The sequence below is a fragment of the Botryllus schlosseri genome, chromosome 9 (assembly GCF_051294905.1).
Source record: "Botryllus schlosseri isolate E-star chromosome 9, Bs_hap1, whole genome shotgun sequence".
Taxonomy (NCBI): Eukaryota; Metazoa; Chordata; class Ascidiacea; order Stolidobranchia; family Styelidae; genus Botryllus; species Botryllus schlosseri.
In genome coordinates, this window is record NC_137244.1 from 20,013,660 (window position 1) to 20,038,172 (window position 24,513).

The 24,513-nt window shown below is 39.5% G+C and overlaps 1 protein-coding gene across 1 annotated transcript in view; it reads right to left on the bottom strand.

Annotated features, from left to right (window-relative positions):
• Nucleotides 1-24,513, bottom strand: part of LOC145446720 (uncharacterized) — an 89,217-nt gene that overhangs the window by 12,950 nt on the left and 51,754 nt on the right. Inside the window, exons 152-212 of the mRNA XM_080325072.1 lie at nt 24,321-24,474; nt 23,195-23,277; nt 22,985-23,138; nt 22,373-22,458; nt 22,160-22,313; nt 21,460-21,542; nt 21,088-21,247; nt 20,830-20,912; nt 20,555-20,770; nt 20,376-20,443; nt 20,153-20,312; nt 19,982-20,091; nt 19,549-19,657; nt 19,292-19,468; nt 19,195-19,233; nt 18,877-18,978; nt 18,724-18,819; nt 18,575-18,667; nt 17,865-17,957; nt 17,613-17,800; nt 17,371-17,554; nt 17,109-17,246; nt 16,864-17,025; nt 15,971-16,038; nt 15,750-15,906; nt 15,574-15,692; nt 15,400-15,508; nt 15,034-15,222; nt 14,822-14,963; nt 14,670-14,762; nt 14,386-14,510; nt 14,186-14,330; nt 14,003-14,130; nt 13,748-13,875; nt 13,572-13,686; nt 12,999-13,398; nt 12,233-12,369; nt 11,954-12,172; nt 11,326-11,532; nt 11,073-11,267; nt 9,916-9,976; nt 9,742-9,863; nt 9,567-9,677; nt 9,218-9,381; nt 9,065-9,156; nt 8,933-9,013; nt 7,785-7,900; nt 7,601-7,729; nt 7,397-7,540; nt 7,241-7,336; nt 6,662-6,754; nt 5,638-5,719; nt 4,933-5,042; nt 4,787-4,867; nt 4,601-4,723; nt 4,318-4,509; nt 3,491-3,694; nt 2,149-2,355; nt 1,905-2,093; nt 1,122-1,304; nt 29-220 (exon numbers count right to left, since the gene is read on the bottom strand). Coding sequence (XP_080181198.1) covers nt 29-220; nt 1,122-1,304; nt 1,905-2,093; nt 2,149-2,355; nt 3,491-3,694; nt 4,318-4,509; nt 4,601-4,723; nt 4,787-4,867; nt 4,933-5,042; nt 5,638-5,719; nt 6,662-6,754; nt 7,241-7,336; nt 7,397-7,540; nt 7,601-7,729; nt 7,785-7,900; nt 8,933-9,013; nt 9,065-9,156; nt 9,218-9,381; nt 9,567-9,677; nt 9,742-9,863; nt 9,916-9,976; nt 11,073-11,267; nt 11,326-11,532; nt 11,954-12,172; nt 12,233-12,369; nt 12,999-13,398; nt 13,572-13,686; nt 13,748-13,875; nt 14,003-14,130; nt 14,186-14,330; nt 14,386-14,510; nt 14,670-14,762; nt 14,822-14,963; nt 15,034-15,222; nt 15,400-15,508; nt 15,574-15,692; nt 15,750-15,906; nt 15,971-16,038; nt 16,864-17,025; nt 17,109-17,246; nt 17,371-17,554; nt 17,613-17,800; nt 17,865-17,957; nt 18,575-18,667; nt 18,724-18,819; nt 18,877-18,978; nt 19,195-19,233; nt 19,292-19,468; nt 19,549-19,657; nt 19,982-20,091; nt 20,153-20,312; nt 20,376-20,443; nt 20,555-20,770; nt 20,830-20,912; nt 21,088-21,247; nt 21,460-21,542; nt 22,160-22,313; nt 22,373-22,458; nt 22,985-23,138; nt 23,195-23,277; nt 24,321-24,474 — 8,340 coding nt within the window. The remainder of the gene's footprint in view (nt 1-28; nt 221-1,121; nt 1,305-1,904; nt 2,094-2,148; nt 2,356-3,490; nt 3,695-4,317; nt 4,510-4,600; nt 4,724-4,786; nt 4,868-4,932; nt 5,043-5,637; nt 5,720-6,661; nt 6,755-7,240; nt 7,337-7,396; nt 7,541-7,600; nt 7,730-7,784; nt 7,901-8,932; nt 9,014-9,064; nt 9,157-9,217; nt 9,382-9,566; nt 9,678-9,741; nt 9,864-9,915; nt 9,977-11,072; nt 11,268-11,325; nt 11,533-11,953; nt 12,173-12,232; nt 12,370-12,998; nt 13,399-13,571; nt 13,687-13,747; nt 13,876-14,002; nt 14,131-14,185; nt 14,331-14,385; nt 14,511-14,669; nt 14,763-14,821; nt 14,964-15,033; nt 15,223-15,399; nt 15,509-15,573; nt 15,693-15,749; nt 15,907-15,970; nt 16,039-16,863; nt 17,026-17,108; nt 17,247-17,370; nt 17,555-17,612; nt 17,801-17,864; nt 17,958-18,574; nt 18,668-18,723; nt 18,820-18,876; nt 18,979-19,194; nt 19,234-19,291; nt 19,469-19,548; nt 19,658-19,981; nt 20,092-20,152; nt 20,313-20,375; nt 20,444-20,554; nt 20,771-20,829; nt 20,913-21,087; nt 21,248-21,459; nt 21,543-22,159; nt 22,314-22,372; nt 22,459-22,984; nt 23,139-23,194; nt 23,278-24,320; nt 24,475-24,513) is intronic.

Genomic DNA, 24,513 nt, shown 5'->3' on the forward strand with positions numbered 1-24,513 from the left:
ATAGCCATGTAAAAAGAAAAAGATTCACCTTTACAAGTAAATTCTACGATTTCGAGATCCCAATTTCCGTCAGCCATGCATTTTATTGTAGTTTTCGATATGCCCAGTTTCATATGATAGCCGTGCCAGCAAGATATGAAAACAAGACTTTGAAAAGAGAAGTTGTTCCCTTCGAAATCGGCATAGTGAACCCAAAGAGACGGGTCAAAGCATTGGATGTCTGAAAAAGACATTTTTGCAAGGTTGTAATGACTCGAGTCATTGTCTATGACTCCAACCAAGTCATATGACTTGAGACTAGGAGGGCCAAGACAGACATTTCATTGTAACTTCGAAGAATAGTAAAGTTATCATATTATTGGTATTTCGTCTATCAGTTCTAATACTTGGAAAATAGAGCCAGAAACTATTAAAACTTAAGAAAATTACTATACAATGAAGGCGAGCCAGTCTATATCACTCCATAAGAGGTGAAAAAAGTGGGTTGAAACGGATTGAACTGAAAACTGAACATAATGACTTGGACTCGACTCAAAACGCTATAATCCGGACTCGAACCTCTATTAGCGGACTTGGACTTGACTCGGTGGTGAATTGAAAATGACTCAATTTGACTCAAAACTATAAGAGTGAGAGGGACTTGCGACTTGGTTACAACCCTGCGTTTTTGACTACTGGGTAATCAGTCTCGAATCTTGATGATGATGAAGAGTAGGGACAGACTCTTGCCGCAAAAGATTTATTAGATTACAAGCCTGTAGTCCCAAGCATATCTGAAAAAATGTAGCAGCGAAAAAAGGTTAACTGCGACACTGAGCCTGTTTTGCCTTGGCAAGAATTGGGATAGAAGAGTTGGCATACGTCTACGATTTACATCGCTTGTCAACGGAGTCATATAGGCCAAGAATGAGGACACACAATTTCTCAAAACTTTAGTTTTCTTGCATTCGTCATTGAGACACATTTAGAAATCTGAATCTAGGTAAAGCTTTTGGAAAATCAAGTCTGGGATGTCTACATGTGAGTTATAAACTTGGCTAAGCTACCCTGCTAAAGTGAACTCACAACTATTCTGACCACGTCAGCTAGTTTATACTGAAACAATTTATCTCAGCACTCACCAAAACATTTCATCGGGATATTGTTCCATTGCCCATCGGCTTTGCAGACAGCGGTCATTTCGAACACGCCTCTCTCAAACCACGTGCCGAGTCGGCAAATGTACTCCACGGTCTGGCCGTACGTGTAGAGCTCGCCTAGTTTGACAGCGTTTTCAACCGGCCCAGGATCACCGCAATCGACCACTGAATTGTGAGGAACAACAAAACTTAAAACATAAAAAAAACACGAAAAGATACTGGTATAAACACCAGAGGCGGTCAGTAAAAAAGTACCTATACTTTTTACGAGTATTGTGCTACTCACTCAACGGTTATGTTTCTACTAGTTGCTGACGATTACCCCTGACGAGTGTTAGCCGAAAATATTTGGGTTCATTTCACTATGAATATACTACTCAATTATATATTGAAGTTCTGTACCTACAAGAAGCTATTGAAAGTAGAATGTAGTTTCGGGATAAGTTTGCATCATAATTACGAGTGCAATCGTCTGAGGAAGCGAGTGAGATAGCCCCTGTATCACGGTAACTAAGCATATTTTCGAAAATTACACCTATTCAAAGTGTGATTGGTCATTTTGCATCAATCGCGAAGCTACATCCTGCAATATTGAATGTGATCACTTCCAATGAACTGCTGAAGTGCGTGGACCGTTCCACAAATCTACTTTTGAAACTATGTACTTGAGTACTCTCGGCACGTGTTTGAAATTGCAACTTGAGTAGCGACACTGACTAATTTCACCTCCTCTGATCAATGCCACAATAAAAGCTGAATTCTTACCGTCGCAATGGATGTCATCTGTCGCGACGCTCCACTTTCCGTTATCGCCACATTCCAACGTCCACTCATCGGTCATATCGCTGTCCGCATGACCGTGTATACACTTATACACAATCGTGCTTCCAAACGATAAAGAAGAAGCACTGGTCATGGCATTCCTCACCGGAGTAGGCACAGGGCATTCGACGGCTAAAATCGCCACAAGCTCAAAAGCAAATTCCCCTCAAACGCAAAATCGGCTTACCTGTGCAGAAAGTGAACTCGGGCTGCGGCATAAATTGGCCGGTCGCGTCGCAGGTGAACGTGACGCTTTTTCTTCGGGACTCTGTCTTAAACCAATATCCCTCGTCGCACATAGCGGTTATTGATTCGTTAAAGTGGAAGGATCCCTCCAAAGATCGACTGAGCTGTGCGTTGATGGAGGGCGCCTCGTGGAAAAAGCACGATTTTTCTGAACAATATTGCAGTATACAATTGAAGGAAACATTCATAATGAAATAAACACGAATATTAGATAAAGAAAGTTGATACACGAAGTTCCTTTGAATTCTACACCAGTTGACGTTTAACCCTGACGAGTGTCAGCCGATAATATTCGGGTATATTTCAATATGAATATATCATTCTATTGGATACTGAAGTTCTGTACCTCCAAGAGTGTCTTCAGATATTAAAGTACCGTAATTTTCCAAGTATAGTACGCACCCCTAAAATAGCATGTAAATTCTGGGAAATAGCCTGTACCCATGTATAGTACGCACCCTGCATTTCAGTACATGAATAGTTCCGATTTCGTATATGATGTCATTCTGTTTTGCGATGTCACTCTTGAACAATCATTACACAAAGTTAGCTAATCATTATACAATTAGCGGGATTGTCTTTAAACGATAGTAGATAGCAGCCAAAGTCGCGACATCTTGAGCACGAGGAGACCTTTTACAGATGCGATTGCTAATCATTATACAATTAACGGTATTGTCTCTAAACTATAGTAGATAGCAGCCAAAGCCTGCGAGGCCGGCGGCGAGTTAGTTTAGGCCAACGAACCTACATCTTGCGCACGATGCCTATTACACATGCGATTGCGCCTAGGCTAACGGTTATGTCATGCGCAACATCTCTGTTGGAGATGCGACTGATTACGCAAGCGATTATATCTTGCGCACATGGCCTCTTGTATATGTATAAATTGCATATGCGATTGTTCAGGCCTGTCGTTGACGCGATGAATTGGCGAGAATTGCCGCGCGCGAGTGTCTATTAGCGACCTAATTTTGCTCGCGTACAAACGGCAAACCAACTCAGCAGGAGATCGCGTGCTTTTGCACACGATTCTCGTTAATTGGCAATACGCTTCCCACTAATTACTACGCTCGATAAATGAAAGTGATACACGATTGGAAACAAACATGAAGATTGGTGTGATTTCAAGTTTTTTGTCGAGGGAGAATTTTTCAAGGCTTGTTGTACCCATGTATAATAAGCACCCCCCTATTTTAGGGCAAAAAATCGTGAATTTTGCGGATTATACATGTAAAATTACTGTATCACTTAGGAAAAGGATATACAAAACGAATACTTACGAGTGCAAGCGGATGCTGATTGATCGGGTATTGAAGTTCCGTCGCTTTGGCAGACTGTGGAGAAAGTAGTCACCGACCCGGAGCCATCGTTAAATTCGTGCCCCCGGTCGCATTCATAGACGATGGTTTGGTTTTCCGAATACACAGCGGGAGAAACCAGCTCATGCGCATTCAAGGGCAGGGTCGGCCGCTCGCATTGGGATACTGCCATAAGGTAAATCAACAAGATATCAGACACAAAATTAAAATTAGTCTGACTACAGTAGTCTTCTGTATCCGATAATCATCGATGCCGAATTGAATTGGTATGAAAAAGTTAGTAATCACAATATCCTACGATAATAGACAATAACAAATGATGTGGTTTCATTACTGAAGTGCCATATTTTCAGTATGCGAAGCACACAACATACACAGCAGTGCTAAATGCATTATATTCAGGACTGGCCAAAATCACTCATTATGACATCACATGAGTTACGATAACATGGACAATTTAAATATGTACCTTTTTCACAAAATAAATACTGACATATATACTGCACATAAAGATAATTTGGTATTTTTCGCCACCAAACCTACATCATAGCACTTGGTGACAATGCTGTTAGTTGATCACGAACTCACAGAAAAGTGAATAGATTTTTACTACATGATTTTGATGCGGTTGAGGCTTCAACGCTTCCACGTCGGGAAAAAAAGCATTGCAACTATACTTTGCATTGATAAAATATCTATTAGTGCAAAGCGTTGAATAATTTCAGTACCCGAAAAAATCCACTCGAATCAAGAACGTTTTCAATGAATACAGCTTTACAAAGAGTTACCTTTGCATACAATTTTCTCCGGAGACCATTGCGCATTGTTGACGCTGCAAATAATCACCCCGTTCTTGACGCCTCGACTTTGATCGATCCAGTGTCCGTCTTCACAAAACACTTTTCTGTGGGCCCCAATATAATTCGGACCATTCACAAGAACACCGTTGGGTACTGGATCAGGACTTGGACAGTACTCCACTGTGGAAATTCATAGTTTATTAAAGATATCACATAGAAATATACAGGAATTCAATTCTATTCTATCATGTAAATTCGGTGATATTCTTACATTTGCAGATTATGCTTGCGGGTGATGGGCTCCACGTGCCGTCACCTTGACACGATACTACTTGCGATATTTTACCAGGACTGATCCACATGCCCGTGAAACACAGGTACGTTACCGTTTCACCTGCCACAAAAAGACGAACCATTACTTCCAAGACTTGACGACAACCTAAACACCATCACTCACCAATCGCGTACTCATAACTTGCAGACTTTTTAGCCAGTTCATACGCCGAAGACACAAATCCCGGAGCCGTGCAACTTACGGCTGCCAGTATGAAACATAAGAAAGTGAAATTATCGTAATGAATCGGATAACATTAGCCAACCGACCTTTGCACGAAATGCTATCCTTGCTAGGCCGGAACGTGCCGTCTGAATGACAGGTGATGGGTTTCTCCAGCTCAGCAGGGCCGAACCAATAGCCTTCATCGCATTTGTAGCTGTACACAAAGGACAGGGGCACTTTTTCAGTAAAATTATCACAGTTTGGATGAAATATGTATAAAATAATCAAGTTTTAATTCCATCGTGAATGAGCAGGCCAATTCTTATACATTTTAACAATATATTCATAATATTGTATTTGTTTCTAAGATGTCATAATTAGTAGCATGCAGTGTAATTATTAGAGCTTCTTGGAGGTACAGAATTCGATTACCCCCGACGAGTGTCAGTCGAAATATTCGGGTTCATTTCAATAGGAATATACTATCCAATTGCATATTGTAATTATAGTTGGATTTTTGAAATTCCTCATATGCTGATGATTGCCAATAAAAAGTGTCCGGTTGAAAAGCTTCAGTTGTAATATATTTACATTATGAATACATTATGAAATGCATAGGGAAGTTCTGCACCCCCCTTAAAATTGCACCACACATAACTGATTTAAAAGACATCTGCTTCAACATGCCACAAGGTGATATACAGTGCAGGACACGGACACATGTTAGAGAAATATGTCCGATATAAACAAGGTTACACTCAGAATCGGACGGTAAAAAGTCTCTAACATAAATGGATGAATAAACCCACCTGACAATATCTTGATAGCCGATGAAACTCTCGGTACTGTAAGTGGCATGTTCCAAATCACCGGGATCTCCACATTCAACAGCTGGATTGATATGAACAAGTTATAAAATCAGTAATCAGTAGGGCAATTTTTTGACATATCAAAAATTGTCAAAATTTTATCGAAATTGTATCGTTAGGTCAAAAAATTGTAAGAATCATTTACAAAGTAATTTTTTTTGCAACCGGCATTTCGCTTGTATGATAGGTGTTTGCACTGTTGGTGAACTTATCATTTGACATTTTACAGATTGTAGCCTTCTTTATAGGCCTACCGTTGTAGACGGCCAATTATACGCTCATTGCGAATCATATACGGCCAAAAGAAAGAAATAGGTTGACCCGGTGTTATGCTCAACATACCGCAACATCCAAACTGAGGCGAGACTGTGTGGGCATTGGTTGTTATATCAAGAAGCGCATGATGAAAAACTGTGATGTAGACAGCATTGTCAGAATGAAGCAACACGTTGTGTCGCCAGCAGTGTACGCACAACTTCAGTGTCGCCAGCTAACAACTGCTGCTGTTGAACGTTCTTTCTCCATTCTTGGCAATCCACTTGGGTAAGGACAGACACTTTCTACCCGAGAATGTAGGAAAGTATCTTTTGTCGTACCGCAATAAATTTTAGTTATTTTTACCATAATGCGTGATGTAAATACTGGAATTTTTTATAGGTCCAGATTTCGTTAAAATAAAGTTTTTGGATGTAAAAACTTGTCAGATTTCAAGTCAAAAAAGTTTATTGAGGCCAAAATATTTCGTAAGGGCAGACAGCTCCAACCAGAAATGAGGATAAGTAGTACAATTCTAACATTATGTGCGAAAAACACCGAATTTATATAAATAGGGGAAAATTTTTGTCAAAATTAGCTTTTTAAGGCAAATTCAAAATTTTGATTTCTTAGGTCACAATTTTCCGTTTTTTAGGTAACAAAATATCGCCCTAGCAATCAGATATTTCTAAAATGCTCATAGACTCACGAAGACAGGTAAATTCAGAAGGATCCGGGTCCCAAATGGCTTCCGAGGTACAAGTAGACTTTGCCTCGTATTTGCCTTTCGAAATCCAGTGCCCTATAAAGAGATCAAAGTGATTGTGCGGAAATAAAAATTCAATTCCACTGATTTTGTATTCAATTTCCACACAACAGCAGAGGTTGTCATCGTTTCTACTCTAGGTAGAAGTAACACCGTGAAATTGTCTCAATTACAAGTAGAAGTAGCTATTTCAAAACATATCAAAAGTATTTCGAGTATACGTATAAAAATGAAGATATGAAATATACTCAAGTCTTAAAAACGAAAAATGACACTAGAAATCGGTGCAATTTTAGAAAACACTCATGCACTGCGATAAATTGGCTCTTTGGTCTTGTTTCCATGGCAATTTCACCAATAAAAACGATGCAAGCATGTCTCAAAACGACTTTCCACAAAATTCACTGTGTAAAACTTAATTAACTTTGCCTAAAAACGCCAAGTAGGAGTGGGGAATTCTACAAATTTACTCAAAAGAAATATAAATTTTGAATACCCCTAAAACAACTACAGCATACGTACCGAGGCTACACTTGTACGTAATGGTTTGCAAGTAAGTCCATATCAGTCCGATCGTCTCAGCGTATTGAACGGGCGGGGGCGGCGGACAAATGATACCTGATGTAGGCAAATCATAAGTCAGATAGAACGTGGAATCGGTCAAAAAATCTTACTAACCGACGCATTCTATTGCATCTAGTGACGGGAACCAATTTCCAGTCTCGTCACAAGTCACTTGCAATTCCAGTTTGCCGGGAGACACTAATTTTCCTGGACCGCACGAGTATACGGCTTTTGCACCAAATTCCGTGTTTGGAGATACTGCAATGGATCATATATTTCTAATATTTGTTGACTTTGATATGAATATATCCGCCTTACTTAACGTGTGCAGGGTATTTGGCAGGTCAGGCAGAGGCGGGCACATCTGCACCGTGCATTTTATATCTTGTGGCGGCGGGGACCAATACCCAAATTTTGTGCAGTACGAGGACACCGACAAGAAACCATCTGCGGGGAACATTAAATATTATCCGCAGTTACTCAAGTTTTGAAAATATATCACCTTTAGCTGAGCAGATTGAGTTGGCGTCTATGCTCCCTTGTATGGTCCAGCTGCCAAGCACGTCTGTGTAGCTATCGCCTGCGGTTACGTGAACGTTATTGGTGTTCTGTTGTGTTCTGGAATTGTAAAACAGTTTACGGTAGATTGAAAACTGTACTGTACATTAGGGGTCTTCAAAAAATGACTTTTTTTTTTCTCAAATGGTACTGGCTACATGATAAAATTGTTAGGTTACCTAATTTAAGCCTACACACCCAATTTAGTTCAATTCCAGCCAGTAGCCGCATTGCTACAGGAGAACAAAATTTTCTGTTCACCCTATGAAAGTGTCAGGTTGTCTATAGAAACGATGTCCACCAAATTTGGTTCGATTCCAACCAGTGGAAGAGGAGTTATTGCCGTCGAAAAATTTGGATTATCAATAAAATAGTATTTACGGTGACCAACTCTTTGATTATTTATTATAGGTGTGCACACTGTAAATACTATTTTATTCAAATACAAATTTTTTGACGGCAATAACTCCGCTTCCACTGGTTGGAATTGAGCCAAATTTGGTGAACATCGTTTCTATAGACAACCTAACACTTTCATGGGGTGAACAGAAAATTTTCAAATTTTTGGTAATTTATTTTTAGATATTAAAAATTAAATAGAAACTTTTTCTCCTATAGCAATGTGGATACTGGTTAGAATTGAACCCAATTTGGTGTGTAGGCTTAAATTAGGTAACCTAACAATTTTATCAAGTAGCCAGTACAATTTGAGAAAAAAGTCATTTTCGAAAGCCACTACTGTATGACGTACGTACATGCTATGATTATACATAAATTTTATAAATTTCGTCATAAATCACATTTTGCAATGGAAATATATCTTGATTTGGCTCGAATCTGGTGAATTTTGAAGTCGCCTGAATTGTAAGATATATGCTTTGCTTTTGGTCTTTATAAGTTTCTTCAATGAAAACATGACACGGGTATCAGCCAACGGAAAAGCCATTGTCGAATAACAGTTTGACTTGGAAGCAATGGAAGCTAGTTCCTAATTACACAGACATACACCGCCACCACACACCAAAGCATAACAACACAATTGACAGATGAGATGAGCTAAAAATGTAAAGAAACAGTTCCAATATATAATACCTGATGTAGATAGGTGGACTAGCATCTTTAATTGCCAGTAGCAGCTTGTTTCCAGACATAGTCGGACACGTCCACAATTGCCTATAAAATCCAGAATTAGTATATTCAGAGACAGCGCAATTAAAAGCAAACCTTTCATCGGTAATCTTGCAAGGCTTCAAATACGCGACCGCCGATTCACCATCACTCATTCGAGCATCTCTTCTATTGATCGCCAGACACATCTGACGTTAAAAACACTTTTTATAACAAGCACAAAGAGTAAGTAGCAGCGTAGGAACAAACCTGTGTTCCAACATTTCGTATTAGATATTCATCTTCCCACATCCATGTATATTTCTGATCTCTCCACAAGCATTCCTCAACTAGAACGAGCTTATTGCCATCCGCAGCCAGACATCCTTCGTCGTTTGGATGGTAGATTTGAAAGCTATTGCGAATTTCATAACCTGAACGACAAAAACTTCTAGTCGGAAGAGAAACAGAAGATTGGAAGTACTCAATAAGCTCTAAACTGCAGTAGAAGATAAATCAAATTGAAAAATTCGTCTATCGAGTGTTGTTACGAATACGCGTAGTTTCTAAACAGATATTGTGTTTGTGATTCTACCAAAATTGAAAACAATGATATTACCGGTTTCATGGCACATGTATTGTAATTCGTGCGCGAACAGGAAACTAGAGCTGTTGCCTGCATTCAGATAACTGCCGTCACCACTTGGCTCTGGATCAGGACAAGTTATGTCTGAAATAGAACATGCAACATTTGACGGCTATCAAACATCACCATTGACGTTAAATTTCCATACTTTGACACCATGCAACAGTTGGATCTGGCGACCATTCGCCTTTATCGTTGCACTGAATCGGGGTTCGAAGTTCGACGAGAGAAAAGCCGAGGTCACAAATTATCAGGATTTCCGCGAGATATCTGCAATATATCTCATAATCACTCGTATCAAATCAGTAGATACTCAGCTCACCTGTAACTCGTGACGACTATTCTGGCATTTGGTTGCTCCGGTGGTTTTGGACAAATCAAAGCTGGGCAAAACACAATGTAATTGGTTGAGAATTCTCATGAAATAGGATTGACATAGTGCTGTGATGGAATGATATAAAAACTTGAAGTCAGATTCAATATGACCCGGCTAGCAATAAACTAGGTACACTGCATATAACCAAGGCATGCTTAAACCAGGGTTGTAATGACTCGACTCAAGATATTTTGTGACTCGGCATGACTCGAGTCAACTTATCAAATGTGTTAAATGACTCCACTCGAGTCATTGTGCATGACTCGAGACTAGGAAGGCCAAGACAGACATTTCAGTGTAATTTCGAAGAATAGCAAAGTCACCACATTATTTGTATTTCGTCTATCAGTCCTGATACTTGGAAAATAGGGCTGTGTTCGGACTGAGGAAAATAATGATGTTATGAATGCGAGACATTCTATGTCACTCGAGCAGAGTTGAAAAAGTGGGCTGAACCGCGTTGAACTCAAAACTCAGCAGTGAACACAATGACTTGGACTCGAGTAACGAGTCTCTACTCACTGACTTGCTACTTGGTTACAACCCTGGTGTGATCTACCTCTAGAGATGGTCGAATTAGCCAACATTGCACTCATACAAGCGGAAGCAGCCGTTTCCAAAACATAGAAAACCATTTCCAGTAGAAGTAAAAAAGGTCTGAAACTATTCAAAGAAGCTTTATCAAGTAAATTTGGTTGAGGTGTCCAACACTTTTAGCAATACATCTGCGAAAAGCTACTTTTGAAATTACAAGATGCAGATTTTCAACGGCGCGAACTGACCGATCAAACTAGAAATCGATAAATTTTCAAAATTATGCTATGCTACCACGATTCAGCATCTATTTCGTGTGTTTGCTTTGATAATTTCCCTCAGAAAAGAGATGCAAACCAATCAAAAAACTAATTTTTACTTTACATAAATCATAGGTAAGTGGTGAATGTAGGTAAATCCCTCTCGAATACTCCAAAAAAGTAGTAATTCCTTAGTGACCACCCCTGCTTATGTACGTCCAATAATAATCTACTTTTCCAATCTAAAATTCGGCTCTGGCTAAAGTCATCACAAAACCTATAAATGCAAGATGACAAGCATGAGCTTACCTTCGCAAATGACATTCTCCAAAGGATCAGGCTCCCACGTTGCATTCACGCTGCATACAAATCCGGTCACATTGCCACGACCCTTAGCCACCCAATACCCGGGCAAGCACTGATACATCACTTCCGAGAGATACGTGAAATTAGATCCGACATATTCGGCGTAAGGTACCCGAGGAGGATAGGAACACGTGGTAGCTGGTCAAGACAGGCTAATTACAAGAAGTACCCGATGAAAAAGTTGATTTCAACTTACTTAGACACTCAAAATTATTCGGGTCAGGACTCCACAGCTGACTCTCATTACAACGACTTTTACGGGTAAAGTCCATCGGCTGGCGATCCATTGACGTTCCTACATCGCATCTGTATAATACCACATCTCCATACTTGAAACCTACTGGTGGTGTTGCAGTCAACATGGAACCAGACGCGATAGATGGCGGATTAGGACAGGAGAGTTCTAAAAACAATGTTTTTAAGATGAGATGTGGCAAGATAAACACCTATCAATCATACAGGGCATGATAGCTCTAAAAGCAATGTGTTTATTGAGACGGTTTGCGACCAATTTCAACACTCAAATCTAAACAATACAAAGGGAATTGACAAGCCTCATCAAAAACTTCACATATCGATTGTAGTTGGATTTATGATGTCATTTTGAAACTCAGAAGAAACAAATTTAACAGTGACTGAGAGAGAGAGGAAGAGTTTATCTATTTTTTAACCATGAGATACACAAGGTAATATTAATGACCATGCAAGTCATGAAATGATAATTGACATTAGATAAGAGAGGCTACATGACTGAAGTCTCCCATCCATTTCTACCATCAGTTAATTGGGAAAATTAAACGATTAAGGAAAATAATATACTGTACTTTCACAAAGCCATGAAGATGAATTTCTGTCCCAGGCGATTAAAGTATCATTTGCCGAGTTGACGCAGTTGATTTTATCTTCCAACATATCTGGATCGCCGTTTATTCCATATCCCGTGTCGCAATGAATGAGAACCCCACGTCCGTCTCTTCTCCAGTCCTCGTAGATTGTGTATGCGTTTGCGGGAACCGGTGGTGGTGAACACGTGTCATTCAATTCTTAATATGATATTGTGCTTTCATAAAGTCAATGCTAATACGTTTCGAATGGTATCATACTTTGCTGACATGCATAGTAGTGAGGGGTTAAGCAGCTTCTTTCTTCGAGACCTATTTTATCGTCTCCCAATACAGAATATGTGGCACACCACGGAGCGTACTGGACGCTTTTGATGATATTTTTGTTGGCGTTGCCCCTGTTTCAGATGTGTTTCGTTACAGACTATGGGAACACAAAATACACAGTTCAAAATAACTGATGAAGATTGACAATGTGCAATATAAGAAGGGTGAATACGTTAGGTGGATAATTATTGTCATGGTATTGTAAATGAAAAATCAAGGGCATCAGCCAGGGTTGTAATGACTCAAGTCACGACTTTCTAATGACTCAAGTCATCTTCTCGAAATATGGAAATGACTCTATTCACACAGATTGACTCGACTTGGACTCGAGTCATTGCGCATGACTCGGACCAAGTCATATGACTAGAGTCTCAGACGGCCAAGACCGACTATGCATGGTTATTACGAAGAATAGTAAAGTAACCACACCGTTGGTATTTCGCCTATTGGTACTGGTACTTGAAAATGTGACCAGAAACCGTTGAAAGTGAGGAAATTAGTATATTTTAAATGAAAATCATTCGAGACTCAAGTCATAATACCATGACTCGGACTCGACGCTCTGCAGTGAACTAAGATTGACTCGACTTGACTCGAGTCAAAACTTTAAAAGTAAGATTGACTTGTGACTCGGAGCCTTGCGACTTGGTTACAACCCTGGCATCAGCTCTGTTCCACCAACTCATCGAGTCACACTTGCCTGAAGCACCACACTACTTTGGCATTAGCATTTGAAGTATTGCATTGGAACATTCCATCCGCATTAATTGTTTGAGCACACGCGTCGTCTCGGAAATTCATAATTCCCATTTGGCCTCCGTCAAGAGTAGCTCCACAAAAACAACCGTCCTGCATTCCGGTTTTTATCGCAGCTTTCAACTCGATTCCCCTCGCAATACGCCCGCCTGCAAGAGATGTCTTCTTCATAAAACACAGCCATCGAACATAAAACCCAAACGCCTCACCGTGCAAGTGACACGCAGCTGCCATTTCCTCATTATCAGCAAACACCTGATCGTCGGGCAGTTCAAAGAACTCGCAGCTATCCCCGGTTGCGGACATTGGTCTGTACCCAGCTTTTACGACAGCAAATACGTTTTCTGAGATGTAAAATAAAGAAATGACTGCAGATTCCTTGAAATGGCGAATGGTCAACAAGTTAATGTATTAATATTAACGAAGCAGTTTCCAACAGAACGTAGGTATTGGCTCTGGATTAGCTTTAAATATCTTAACAAGTTCCACACTAATGCATAAACAAATAAATGCTAACCTGATGGTCTGTGCCACTCATCACAAAGATACCTAGTAGTTGTAGTTTGGTACATGGACGAGCAATTGTATTCATAGTATTTCCCGGCAAGATGTGAACGATCATAAGGTTCAATCTGCAGGCGGGCAGTATAAGGGTGATGATTTGGATTTGTACAACTGCTGAAAGCTACATACCTTATCGAAAAGAATGCTATAGGAATATTTTCGAAGCTTGATATGATACGGGTTTTTGGAACGACACGTCCAATGCTGCAATTCATCGGTGTAGTTGCAATTAAGCACTCTTAATCCGGGTATGATATCTGAACAGACATACTGGTTTGGATACCTTTACGAAAAACAAAAATTAACCTATATGCACAGCAATATCAATCACAGATTGGACAAGACCCTTAGATATCTACCTTGCAGAATAAAAATCTCATTTACCTGACTGTGTATCCCCTTCCACTTGGAACGGTGCGGTCAAGCACAGTCCGGTTTGCACATGCATGAGATGATAGGTCGAAACCCACACCCATTCTAACCCACCAAGATCATTATATTCACAAGATTTGCTGTGAAGCAATTATTGAATTTGATGTCGAACGGTTGATATTTGAATGAGCATACCTTCTCGCATAGTGATGTTTAGCATATGCAGATCTTACGTTCCCGTACGAATGCTTTTCGGGATCACCATACAAGCATCGACGTTTGTACGGGAGTACACTCATTTCGTCATCATCTGATTCCAAGTTAGCGATGAGTATTCCATCTAATTACAGACCAACATAAGACAAATAATAGATTGGTGTACTAGAGCATATTACCAGTGATAAAATTGTAAGGTTGAGTTAATGGTATATCAGTACCGTTAACATTCCACACCCAATTTCTTTTCGTCGCATCAACTCGACGAGAACTTGTGAATCGGTCTTCAAGACCTATCCAAAATCTGTATGGAAAATGCCATGTTTTATTAAGCTATTTAATTAAAATACGTCAAATTAGTCACACTTAAAATTATTCAGCATGATTTTACCACCATGATATCAGAACTATAGAATATTATATGTTATAACAGGGTACACAAAAATGGAAAAAGGAAGTTTACTTTGAAGTGTAGTGATATTCATCGTCGGTGTGATTTAAAGCCATATCCCGAAAAAACTCGCCAGTCACATTGTCTGGTATAGCCATAAGCCGACTGAAATAGAAAAACACAGCGTTATGTCGCCAATTTTGTACGAAACATTTGAAACTGACCTTCCAAAACTAGCACAATTAGACTTTGCCTTCTGATAACTCGTGGCATAGGGAGATACAACTTTCTTCTCCGGGTCATGTTGCAAGTATACGCACATATCGCGATGGAAATAGTCATGCGAGACCGGATAGTCACAATTTTCTACTCAATACAAATTACGATGAATAAAGAACTTGATGCATTTTGTTGAAAAACCAACGAAATGCCATACTTTTCATACAAATGAAGGAGTATTTTGTGGAACAACTCTCCTCAAACCATTGCATGTTAGTCTCGGGGTCCATTGCGACACAATCCTTTCCCTTATTGGTTACACCACCCGGTGAGCTTTCACCGCCAGGCCATAGATTTACATGTCTGTCCTTATCGAAAGGCTGTCCAGTAATCCACATGAATGTACCTGAAAGTATCCTCAGGTAACAGTTTTATAGATCACGAGAGGTGAATTGCAAGAAATTAGGTATGCTATATAAGAATTGGGACACGAGTAACTCATTCGTCTGCAAAATTGAGACATTTCAACCAAGCGCAAGCTGTTGAACAAATACCTAAATACCAAATGTAAGGCCGAACCTACCTTCCGCACCAATATCGTCCATTCCTATCCACCAGTGAGTAGTACCAAAAACTTCCTTGGCTTCTTCTATCTTTTGTTTAACATATTCTAATATTTCTGGCTTCGTAATCTAAACAGTTTGTGTTCAACATTGACAAGAAAACCAAGAGCGAGCTCGAACATGTTTAACAGTACCACAATAAGTACGGCGTCGTTCCTCACGCAGTACGCAGAGGCCTGCTGATAAGTCAATAGCTCCGGATGGAACAGCAACTCAACTATTTTATCATCAGTTACATTCACCGGATTGAATTCTACAAAAATACGTTCGAGTGATTGCTATACTTAATGCTAATCATATCGTCTCATACTAGGAGGATAGCACATTTCGGTGTGGACATTGTGATCAGGATTACTATCAGCATGAGCTTTGATGTCTTTGAATACGTTCAGCAATTCAAGGACCGTCATGTGATTGAATAAGTTGTAATCAAGAGTAGGGCCGTGTCCCTTCTTTTCACATCCAGCCTACAAGAAAACATGCCGTTACAGCGAAGCTGACAATGTACACAAATATATGTAAAAAACTAACCTCAACAAATGTATTGTTCACACATTCATCAGGAAGAGGTGGGTTATATGTGCACCCAGGCAGAAGTTCTTCAATACAGAACGCAAATCAGTTAGCGCGTGACATGGTCTATTACTATAGACCGCGAGAGTCAGAAACGAATCGTCTCATCGCAAAAATTTAAGGAAACGCCGCATTATTGGTTCTTGGTTTAAAACAACATAGTATGCGAATATAGAACCTCACCTAACAAACACTCACGATATATCTACCTCTAAAATTGGGCACGTGTGCGGAGAATAGGAGACTACATGACATGAGCTACGGTATCAAACATTTTGACCGAATTTCGTGAAATTTTGATTGTACCTATGAATAAACAATGTATGTATTCCTACTACATAAATCTAGTTTACTGGACCACGGCCTGACATATCGATCTCGATTTGACGCATGCCACATTTTCTTTGTCACCTGTCCTTTTATATTATCGTCTTTTACTTTTCATTCAGTGTGCATGCCTCCTTTTTTACATCGCCTAGGCCCGGGTGGGTGTCGGATTTCGAAGACTACTCCAAGTCGTTTCGACACCTTCCTATCGTTCATTGTATCGCAGTCTTGTGGTGTGTGGAAATGATTAAATTTTTAGCAATAACTTGAATTAATTAGTTACTATCATGATCTTAGTTCCATTACGTGAGTATTCGGAATGCTACCCTGGCTAAATATACAAATGAGGGGATCGTGTACCGTACATGGACGCAATTGCGGGCAAGCACATCCTTACAGATCTTAGTGTTTCAAACTTGTGAAGCTGCTAATCGGAGAGTAGTGTTAACAAATCAAAATATATGGCTATTCAAAGTTGTATAAACTCGACTGTCGATTGGATTTATCCAACACCAGTTTCTCACCTGTTTCACATATGAACGGGAATCTTTTGATACAGTGATAGTCATTCCACATTGGCGGGTCCACCAGCAGCTTAATCCCACCGCATTGCTCATCACACCATGCATTATTCGGCTCGGCATACCTGTGACCTTGCAGATGCCAGTTCTCAAACGGATACGTCCCTACATAAATATGTAAATAAACGCGTACAACAGTTGAACAAAGCTTAAAAACAATCACTAATCCTACAGTACGGAACACATACCTTTTTCGCACATGAGTGGTAAACGAGTCTGGCAATTGATGTCAATCCATTTCATTTCATGGTTAATGGCGGCACAGTGTTGCCGATTTGCAAGTAAGTCACCATCTGGGTCTGACCTGACTCTCCAGTTTGTGTAAGCTATTGAATAGTTAGATAGTGAACAAACATCCGTGACTAGTGTTGGATTTCCTTGGTAAACACTTTGATATCGCAAAAGAAAAATCGCTACATTAAATGTCTTCAAAACGTAATAAGTACTCACGAGCAAAATTTCTAGGATTTGGAACAACTAGTGCCATCTTCCTGTACCAAGCATAATGAATAAACACACGGCGATTCCTAGAATCGCGCCAATCAGAGAGATCTGTCGGGTCTTGTACCAAGTAAAAATAGTATTTGTCCACATCCAAACCCGATCCATCATCAATGAAAGCGAAATGAAGCTCCTGAAAGATTTCGTCGCAATGTAACATTTGAAAATGAAAATCTTCAAGAGCACGTTACTTTGATTTTTTGCCCGATCGCATTGTTGATTTCTTCTGAGTCAATGTTAGCAAGAGTCCCGTTTATATTCTCACAGGTGGCGGACGAGTCGTCGAAATTACCGAAAGTGTCGTTCCACAGAAACCACCAAACGCCGTCCTTTGTAATATTAGCCGCGTAGCGTGACAGCGTACCGTTCAGACTCATATCTTGACATAAAATCACAGTATCTCATCGAAATAATCCTTTTGTGGACGCAAAGTACAAACTTGCCTCCAAGATTTAGGGAAAAGTTGACGGTGGAATTATCGCGGAACTTCCAAACACCTTCTTCATTCAAATCCGACATGCCAATCCATATTGCAACTGCAAAAGACATCAGAATACCAGATAAGCAACAGAACTGGCTATAAATCATATTCCCACTTTTTGCAAATACTATGAGATGGAAATATATATATTTAATCATATGGAAATGCCAGGTGTAGAGGCTGTTAATTACTCCCATGAATGCTTTTGTATATCATTTTGCAGTGTAACAATCAAACTGGCCAAGGTGGATGCCAGATCAAGAGACCATAATTCGATTCGGCACCCTCCTATCTTTTCATTAGATTTCATTGTCTCTTGTATATCACATTGTACATGCTGTGAGTGTCTTGGACTGATGAAAATATAATCTGACGATTCAATCATAAATAATCGTCAAATTATATATTCATATGATCATGACACACACACTGTACAATGCGATCAGACACAATATGATGTAAATTATTGATTAATATTACGATGAATAAAAACATGGGAAAGAGTTGAAACGAATTGGAGTTCTCAAGAGGCATGCATATTGAACGAAAAGTAGCTTGCAGGATAAAATAACAAAACAATCATTTACAATGTAAAAATGAGTGACAACATTTTGACCATTCAGCGAGCAGATCAGAGAACTTCTAGCAATCAACTGAACAGCATCCACTTACTGGTATCATTCTTCAAGTCCAGCTTCGGAAAGTTGGACGTCAGAAAATCCATTTTCTTTTGATCCTTGGGCATTGCAAGCATCCCCCAGGCATCTAAAGCACAAGACATCAACGTACTACACGGTATACTTAGAGAACTCTCTACATACGTTCACAATAGTCGGCTGCACCTTGCCAAGGAATGGACTCGTTGAAGTAAAGTATCGCTTTGTCGTTGTCTTTCGTTTCAAAGTTTGCGTAGATGCCTTAATGAAACAGATTACAGGAGGGTTTGTAAGATTTTAACAAGGTTTCGAACTAACCTGTCGGAACACTGCAGTTCTGCCCTTTGTAATATTGGGAGCATATGCACCGACCGTTTACGCATTGCTGGTGATCGCTACATGCTGATTCGCAAGGTTCATCTGTGTGCAGACAACAGATAATACATATTAACATACATTGTCCCCACTTTGAGCATAAATTAATTGATTTTATGACAAAAGGTCCGGCATACGATATTGGATATGCTTATAGAAACAAAAACATATCAACCGAGCAAGAATTGCATAGCAGGTTTTGGAATTAATACAAGTGGTTTTCAATGAGTCATAAATCTAGTAACTAAATTACAAACTCACTTTCTCTGACCACATACTGAGCTGGATACTGACAAGTCACTAAAATATAAAATAGTTGTAACAATAGCAATACAAGAGCACAAGAATAAAATCAAACCATCCATGCACATAACAGGGTATGTTTCATTGCAGTCCCGAAGACTCCAAGTGAAATTATCGGCCGTCCCAAAAGTCCCACAATGTCTACTGGCATGGTTTGGCACAAAGCTTGCGTCCCACTTGTGGTAAGAAGAATTGACATCAAATTCCACAGCATTCGCCCACAGGAAATCGCCTTCGTTTTGGTGATAGGGGGGGGGGGGGAGAGAAAGATAAATCACCGGTAGATTTTCTGGAAAATCTTCAAATGCTTACCTTCGGTTCGTAAGTCGTCAAGACCAAGCCACCATCGTTCATGCTCAAACAGGAGATTTGCGTTGCGTAATTTTCGTTCTAATTTTGCCTGGACAGTAGCATCTCGAATCTGAAAGATTAATAATGAAACAACAGGCATATCGGTTGAACTGTGAAGGCATGAACCGTGGAAGCTCCGGCCTGAGAGTTTGAAATAGGGGATACTTCCCCACATAGGAACAAGCGAATGTCAAGCAAATTTACAATGGCCGTTATGATGGACTACAATGACGTGATAACTGATCCTATGTCAAACTTAACTTGCTTATCCACCAAATGCATAATAAACAACTATAGACTAAAAAACTTTTATGATTATTTGGAACATAATCAATCAGTCATGATACATTGGATGGAATAAATAAAATACCAATGTTGATAAGAACAAACTTACCGAGAATTGCATGAGCGAATTCATAGATCTACAATATTCCATGGCTTCTATGTAGGTCTTGTTACGAATATTGAAAAATATCTTCAATCCGTCATCGATTTCAACGAATCCTAGAGAAATGTTGGAAGTCAGAATTTCAAACTAGAAAACCACGCTGCTGAGTCGAGCTACCTGGCGGATAACATGCCTCTGCCTCAATTCCGTCAGTGCTGTCGGCGTCAGCTTGAGTTTTGATATCACGAAATTCGTTGATGACTATCCACAAGTTTCTGGACATGTAAGATTCCATCGGTCCAGTCGGGATCATACCCTCAACTATGTTACATCCAATCTGGGTATAAGAAGATATTCGCCAAACAGTTGATATGAACCCGACTGATCAAAGTAAGCTTACGTATACGTAGAGATCTTCGAGGCATGTTAAATTGTGGCGTGGTTTGTATTTGCAACTAAGCGGGAAAGCTACAAAAAGAGAAGGTATTAAATTTTAAGCATTTGACATACTAAGATGATTACATACTAAAATAATCAGCAAAGGGTCGATATCCCACAAATATTACCAATCAAACTTACTGAAACCATAGCATTCCATTTGTACTGTCTTGTTGAGAGCCATCAATTCCAATATTTCCTTGTAATGCGAACTCACGAAAAAGTAACTCCGCTCGACTGGTGAAAGCGACAACGGATAGCCGAGACCCATCGGTATGCATTCCGTTATGTTCACCCACATCAGATGCAGGCAGGAATTGGAATGGATGGGCCAGTAGGGGCATCCTTCAATAAGTTCTATTGCAAAACGATGATACAAGTATTGAAAAATACAGACAAAAGCACATTATACTTACCTATGCCATAGCAATCAAGTTGATTCTTTGACGAGCCAGAGTCAGCCAAATCTCGGATGAGTTGGATATAATTAAGAACATCCCTGTTTCAATTTAAATCATGATTAACTGTCCTAGGTACGAGTAGTCCTATATACATTGCCCGGATATTGAACCTACGTAAAGTGAGTGAAATTCACAAAACATATCCAAGAACGCAAGCTAATATATACAAATATATTCAGTTACACATTTTTGACATCAGTAATAACATCACACCTTTGGTTCATTGGATCATATGTTGCGTCTTTCACGGTTACATTCAATGTAGGGGGGAATTCTCTGCCATCTGGAGAGCATCTAACGACAGTCAGCCATATGTAGTCGATGCATGAGTCATTCATAGGCCCATAGAACTTGTCGCAATTATCGTAGTAATCTAAATTTTTTTAAATTTTTATGCAGTGTTAAACAAAGACATGAGATGAAATTAACTTGACAATATAGATAGAGTTGAAGATTATTCATGATTTAAGGAGACAACTTCAATCATATTTTGAATTTGGAGATGATGATTCCTCCCATAAGTTCAAAGTTGACAATTGGTCCATTACTAATAGCTTGCCGTAAGAGTCAAATCTTAAATCATACCTATACCGAAGCAATTCAACTGGTCCTTGACATATCCCATGTCGGCGCGCTTTCTTGATGCATTCATAATATCAATTATATCCCTGAAAATAGGATTAACATTGCAACAAATATAGATTATCGTGGGAAATGGACATGCTGAGCAGGGCTGTAACCAATTCACAAGGCTCCGCGTCTCACTTTTATAGTTTTGACCCGAGTCAAGTTTGAGTCCAAGTCAACGAGAAGAGGGTTGAGTCCGAGTCATGGTATTATGACTCGAGTCCGAGTCCAAGTCATTGCGTATTGACTGCTCAGTTTTCAGTTAAAGTCTGTTTTACAAGCTTATCTCGTCTTCTGGATCATACAGGCTCGGTCGCACTTCTCTCATTTAGCTTCGTGGTGTAGTTCGTTAGGCGTTAGGTGTTTTACAGTTTTGAAAAGTGAAGCAAAATTTTTTGGAAAAAGTAGGAGCTGCCAACCGGTTAAATTTATAATAATCGTCAGATTGTATTTTTATTTGATCAAGACACACACAATATACAATGCGATACACACTGACGAAAATTTCACAACAATATTTCTATACTATATTACTATCACACCACAAGCTATGTTAGTGATTAGCAGTAATCTGACCTAAAATATCGACTAGTGGCAAACATAAAATCAACACAAAAGTGATGAAATGCTTGTCTGTCGAGGTAACGAAAGATCTCACCAGAGATTTGTAGTGTTTAGCACAGTTAAATCTGGATCGCTCAAATTTTCTGGATGGGCATAACCTTCTTCCACACATTCGGAGTCAATGAATATTCCAGTGAAGCAGTCCAGGCTATTCGGGCCAAGAAACCGTTGACAATCGTCAGGGAATACTAAAAGTGCAGAGGTGGGTGAGGGAGTTATAAAGTTACAATGCATACGTGTATATTACCTCTTCCGTAGCACGCAACTTGAGCCGTTGCGTTCCAATTGTTGGCGGGGTACCAGTACGTTGAATTGAAGAACGCGCTGACTTCTCTGAATATATTTGCAAACACAATAACAGAGCCTGAGCTATATATTTTTTACGTAAAAATATCGGCACCAGTAAAGCATAGTAGGTAATTATCGGTAATTTCAATGACATTGTCACTAAACAGTGAGGAACGTCTTCAGTGCTATTGGATTGATTTATGAGGAACATAGAAGTTCGCACTTAAAGATTAATTGCAAATGAATGAAAATAATATGGGTCTATTTACTGCCACTAATAACAAGTCTGCAAAAATATGCTTTTCTCACAATTCTGAAATCCTGCGGGCTCTAATTACGAATGTGACCATATGTTGATAAATGATATGATCTAAGACTGCTAGATTACATAAATATAATTCGTTGAGCAAATTACAAGGACTAATACACCCCACCTGTACAGGGTTGATTAGGTATTATCGAATGTCCTTAGACACGGCAAAACACAGCAATATGCTTTCCATTCAAGCTTGATCCAATTTTGGGTCTAACCAGAAATAAAAAGACTTCACAAATTTATGACATCCCAAACCTCAGATCAAGATCAGCAACTTTCCAATATTCGGCACTCGTAAGCTTAGGCGGGAATTTGGCGCCTTCGCTGATACAGCCAACTGATTCCCAAATAGTGATCAAACACTCCACAGAGTGCGGTCCGTAATATGATGTGCAATTCGCAGGATACTCTAAAAGGCAACGATTGTGAGGTGTCAATAGTAGGGAATGGACAACAAAATCGTACTCATTCCAAAGCACAGCCACTGGTCAGCCACACTTGCATTGTCTGCTCGTTCAGCGGTAGCATTCATCAGTTCAGACACTTCCCTGAAAAATATAAGTATGAAAAACAGTTGAACACACTGCTACTGTATATGTATTATGTTTACCATCTCAGTTTCATCTGACCAGAATAATAGAAACTAAAAATACACATATATACATAGAAAACTAGTGTGTAGCTGTACAAAAGTTAGTCCTGTTGGATAAATTCACAGAGTTTCTGAAAACTACTATTACTCCTCACCAAAAGAAGTTGTATTAGTATGGCATTTTTTATATTCACAGCAGTAACAACTAGAAAGACACTTCAAGCAAATAACATATTGTGGTGAAGCATCTTCATTGTGTTGAATAGTTGTGAAACCATCATGAACAAACGAAACTGTTTCAGCAATATTCCTCTTTTTAGCCTCAGCTGATAACTGCATGCTGTTCAGAATTATAGCAACTTTTCATTCACTGCGCATGCCCCGCTCTTTACTTTGCTTAGGCCAAGGTGGGTGTCTAATTTAAAGACAACTCCGAGTCTTTTCATTATATCGCTATCATGTGGTGTATTGATTTGATAAAAATTTGTTAACAAACAGAACTGAAAGATATGTAGGTTTCCTGATTCTGCAAGATGCTTTTAGATACTGTTACTTGCATATAAACATTCCCATTCATCGTTATAAATCTTGGTTTACCAATCTATAATTAGGGGAGGGCAAAATCGAGTACCTGAGTGATTCGATTCTGAATCACGTATTATGCTTCGAGTCGAGAATCACTCACTATGATGCCATAACAGAATTCAAATATCATCACATACGGTCTATCTACGGCGATACGGCCTATCAAGGTTTCAAGGCTTCCATAGTGGAAAATGATATCGAAACTATAATTCTTATTGATTATTTAACTTTCAGTGGCGAGGAGCGTATAATTTCAGTACTCTTTAACTACTTGACTCGAATAATTGAATTCCTATCTTAACATAATTTGAGTTCTTGCATAAATATTGTTCATTAGAGTTGATTGCATCCATTTCCAGCAGTGAAGCCATGTCAATCTGAGCCACTTCTATCATGGGCTGCTAGCATTGCTACCTGATGTTGCTAGCATTGTAAACGTCCCATAAATCCGATGTGATGTTGTTTGGATCTCCATGGCCCACAGGCAGACAGGTAGACACGTTCCACAAACTTTCAAGGCACTCCAGCGGATGAGGACCATAATATTTCAAACATCCGTCAGGATATACTGAAGAAAAAGGAGCTCTTTTTGCAAAGATATGCACCG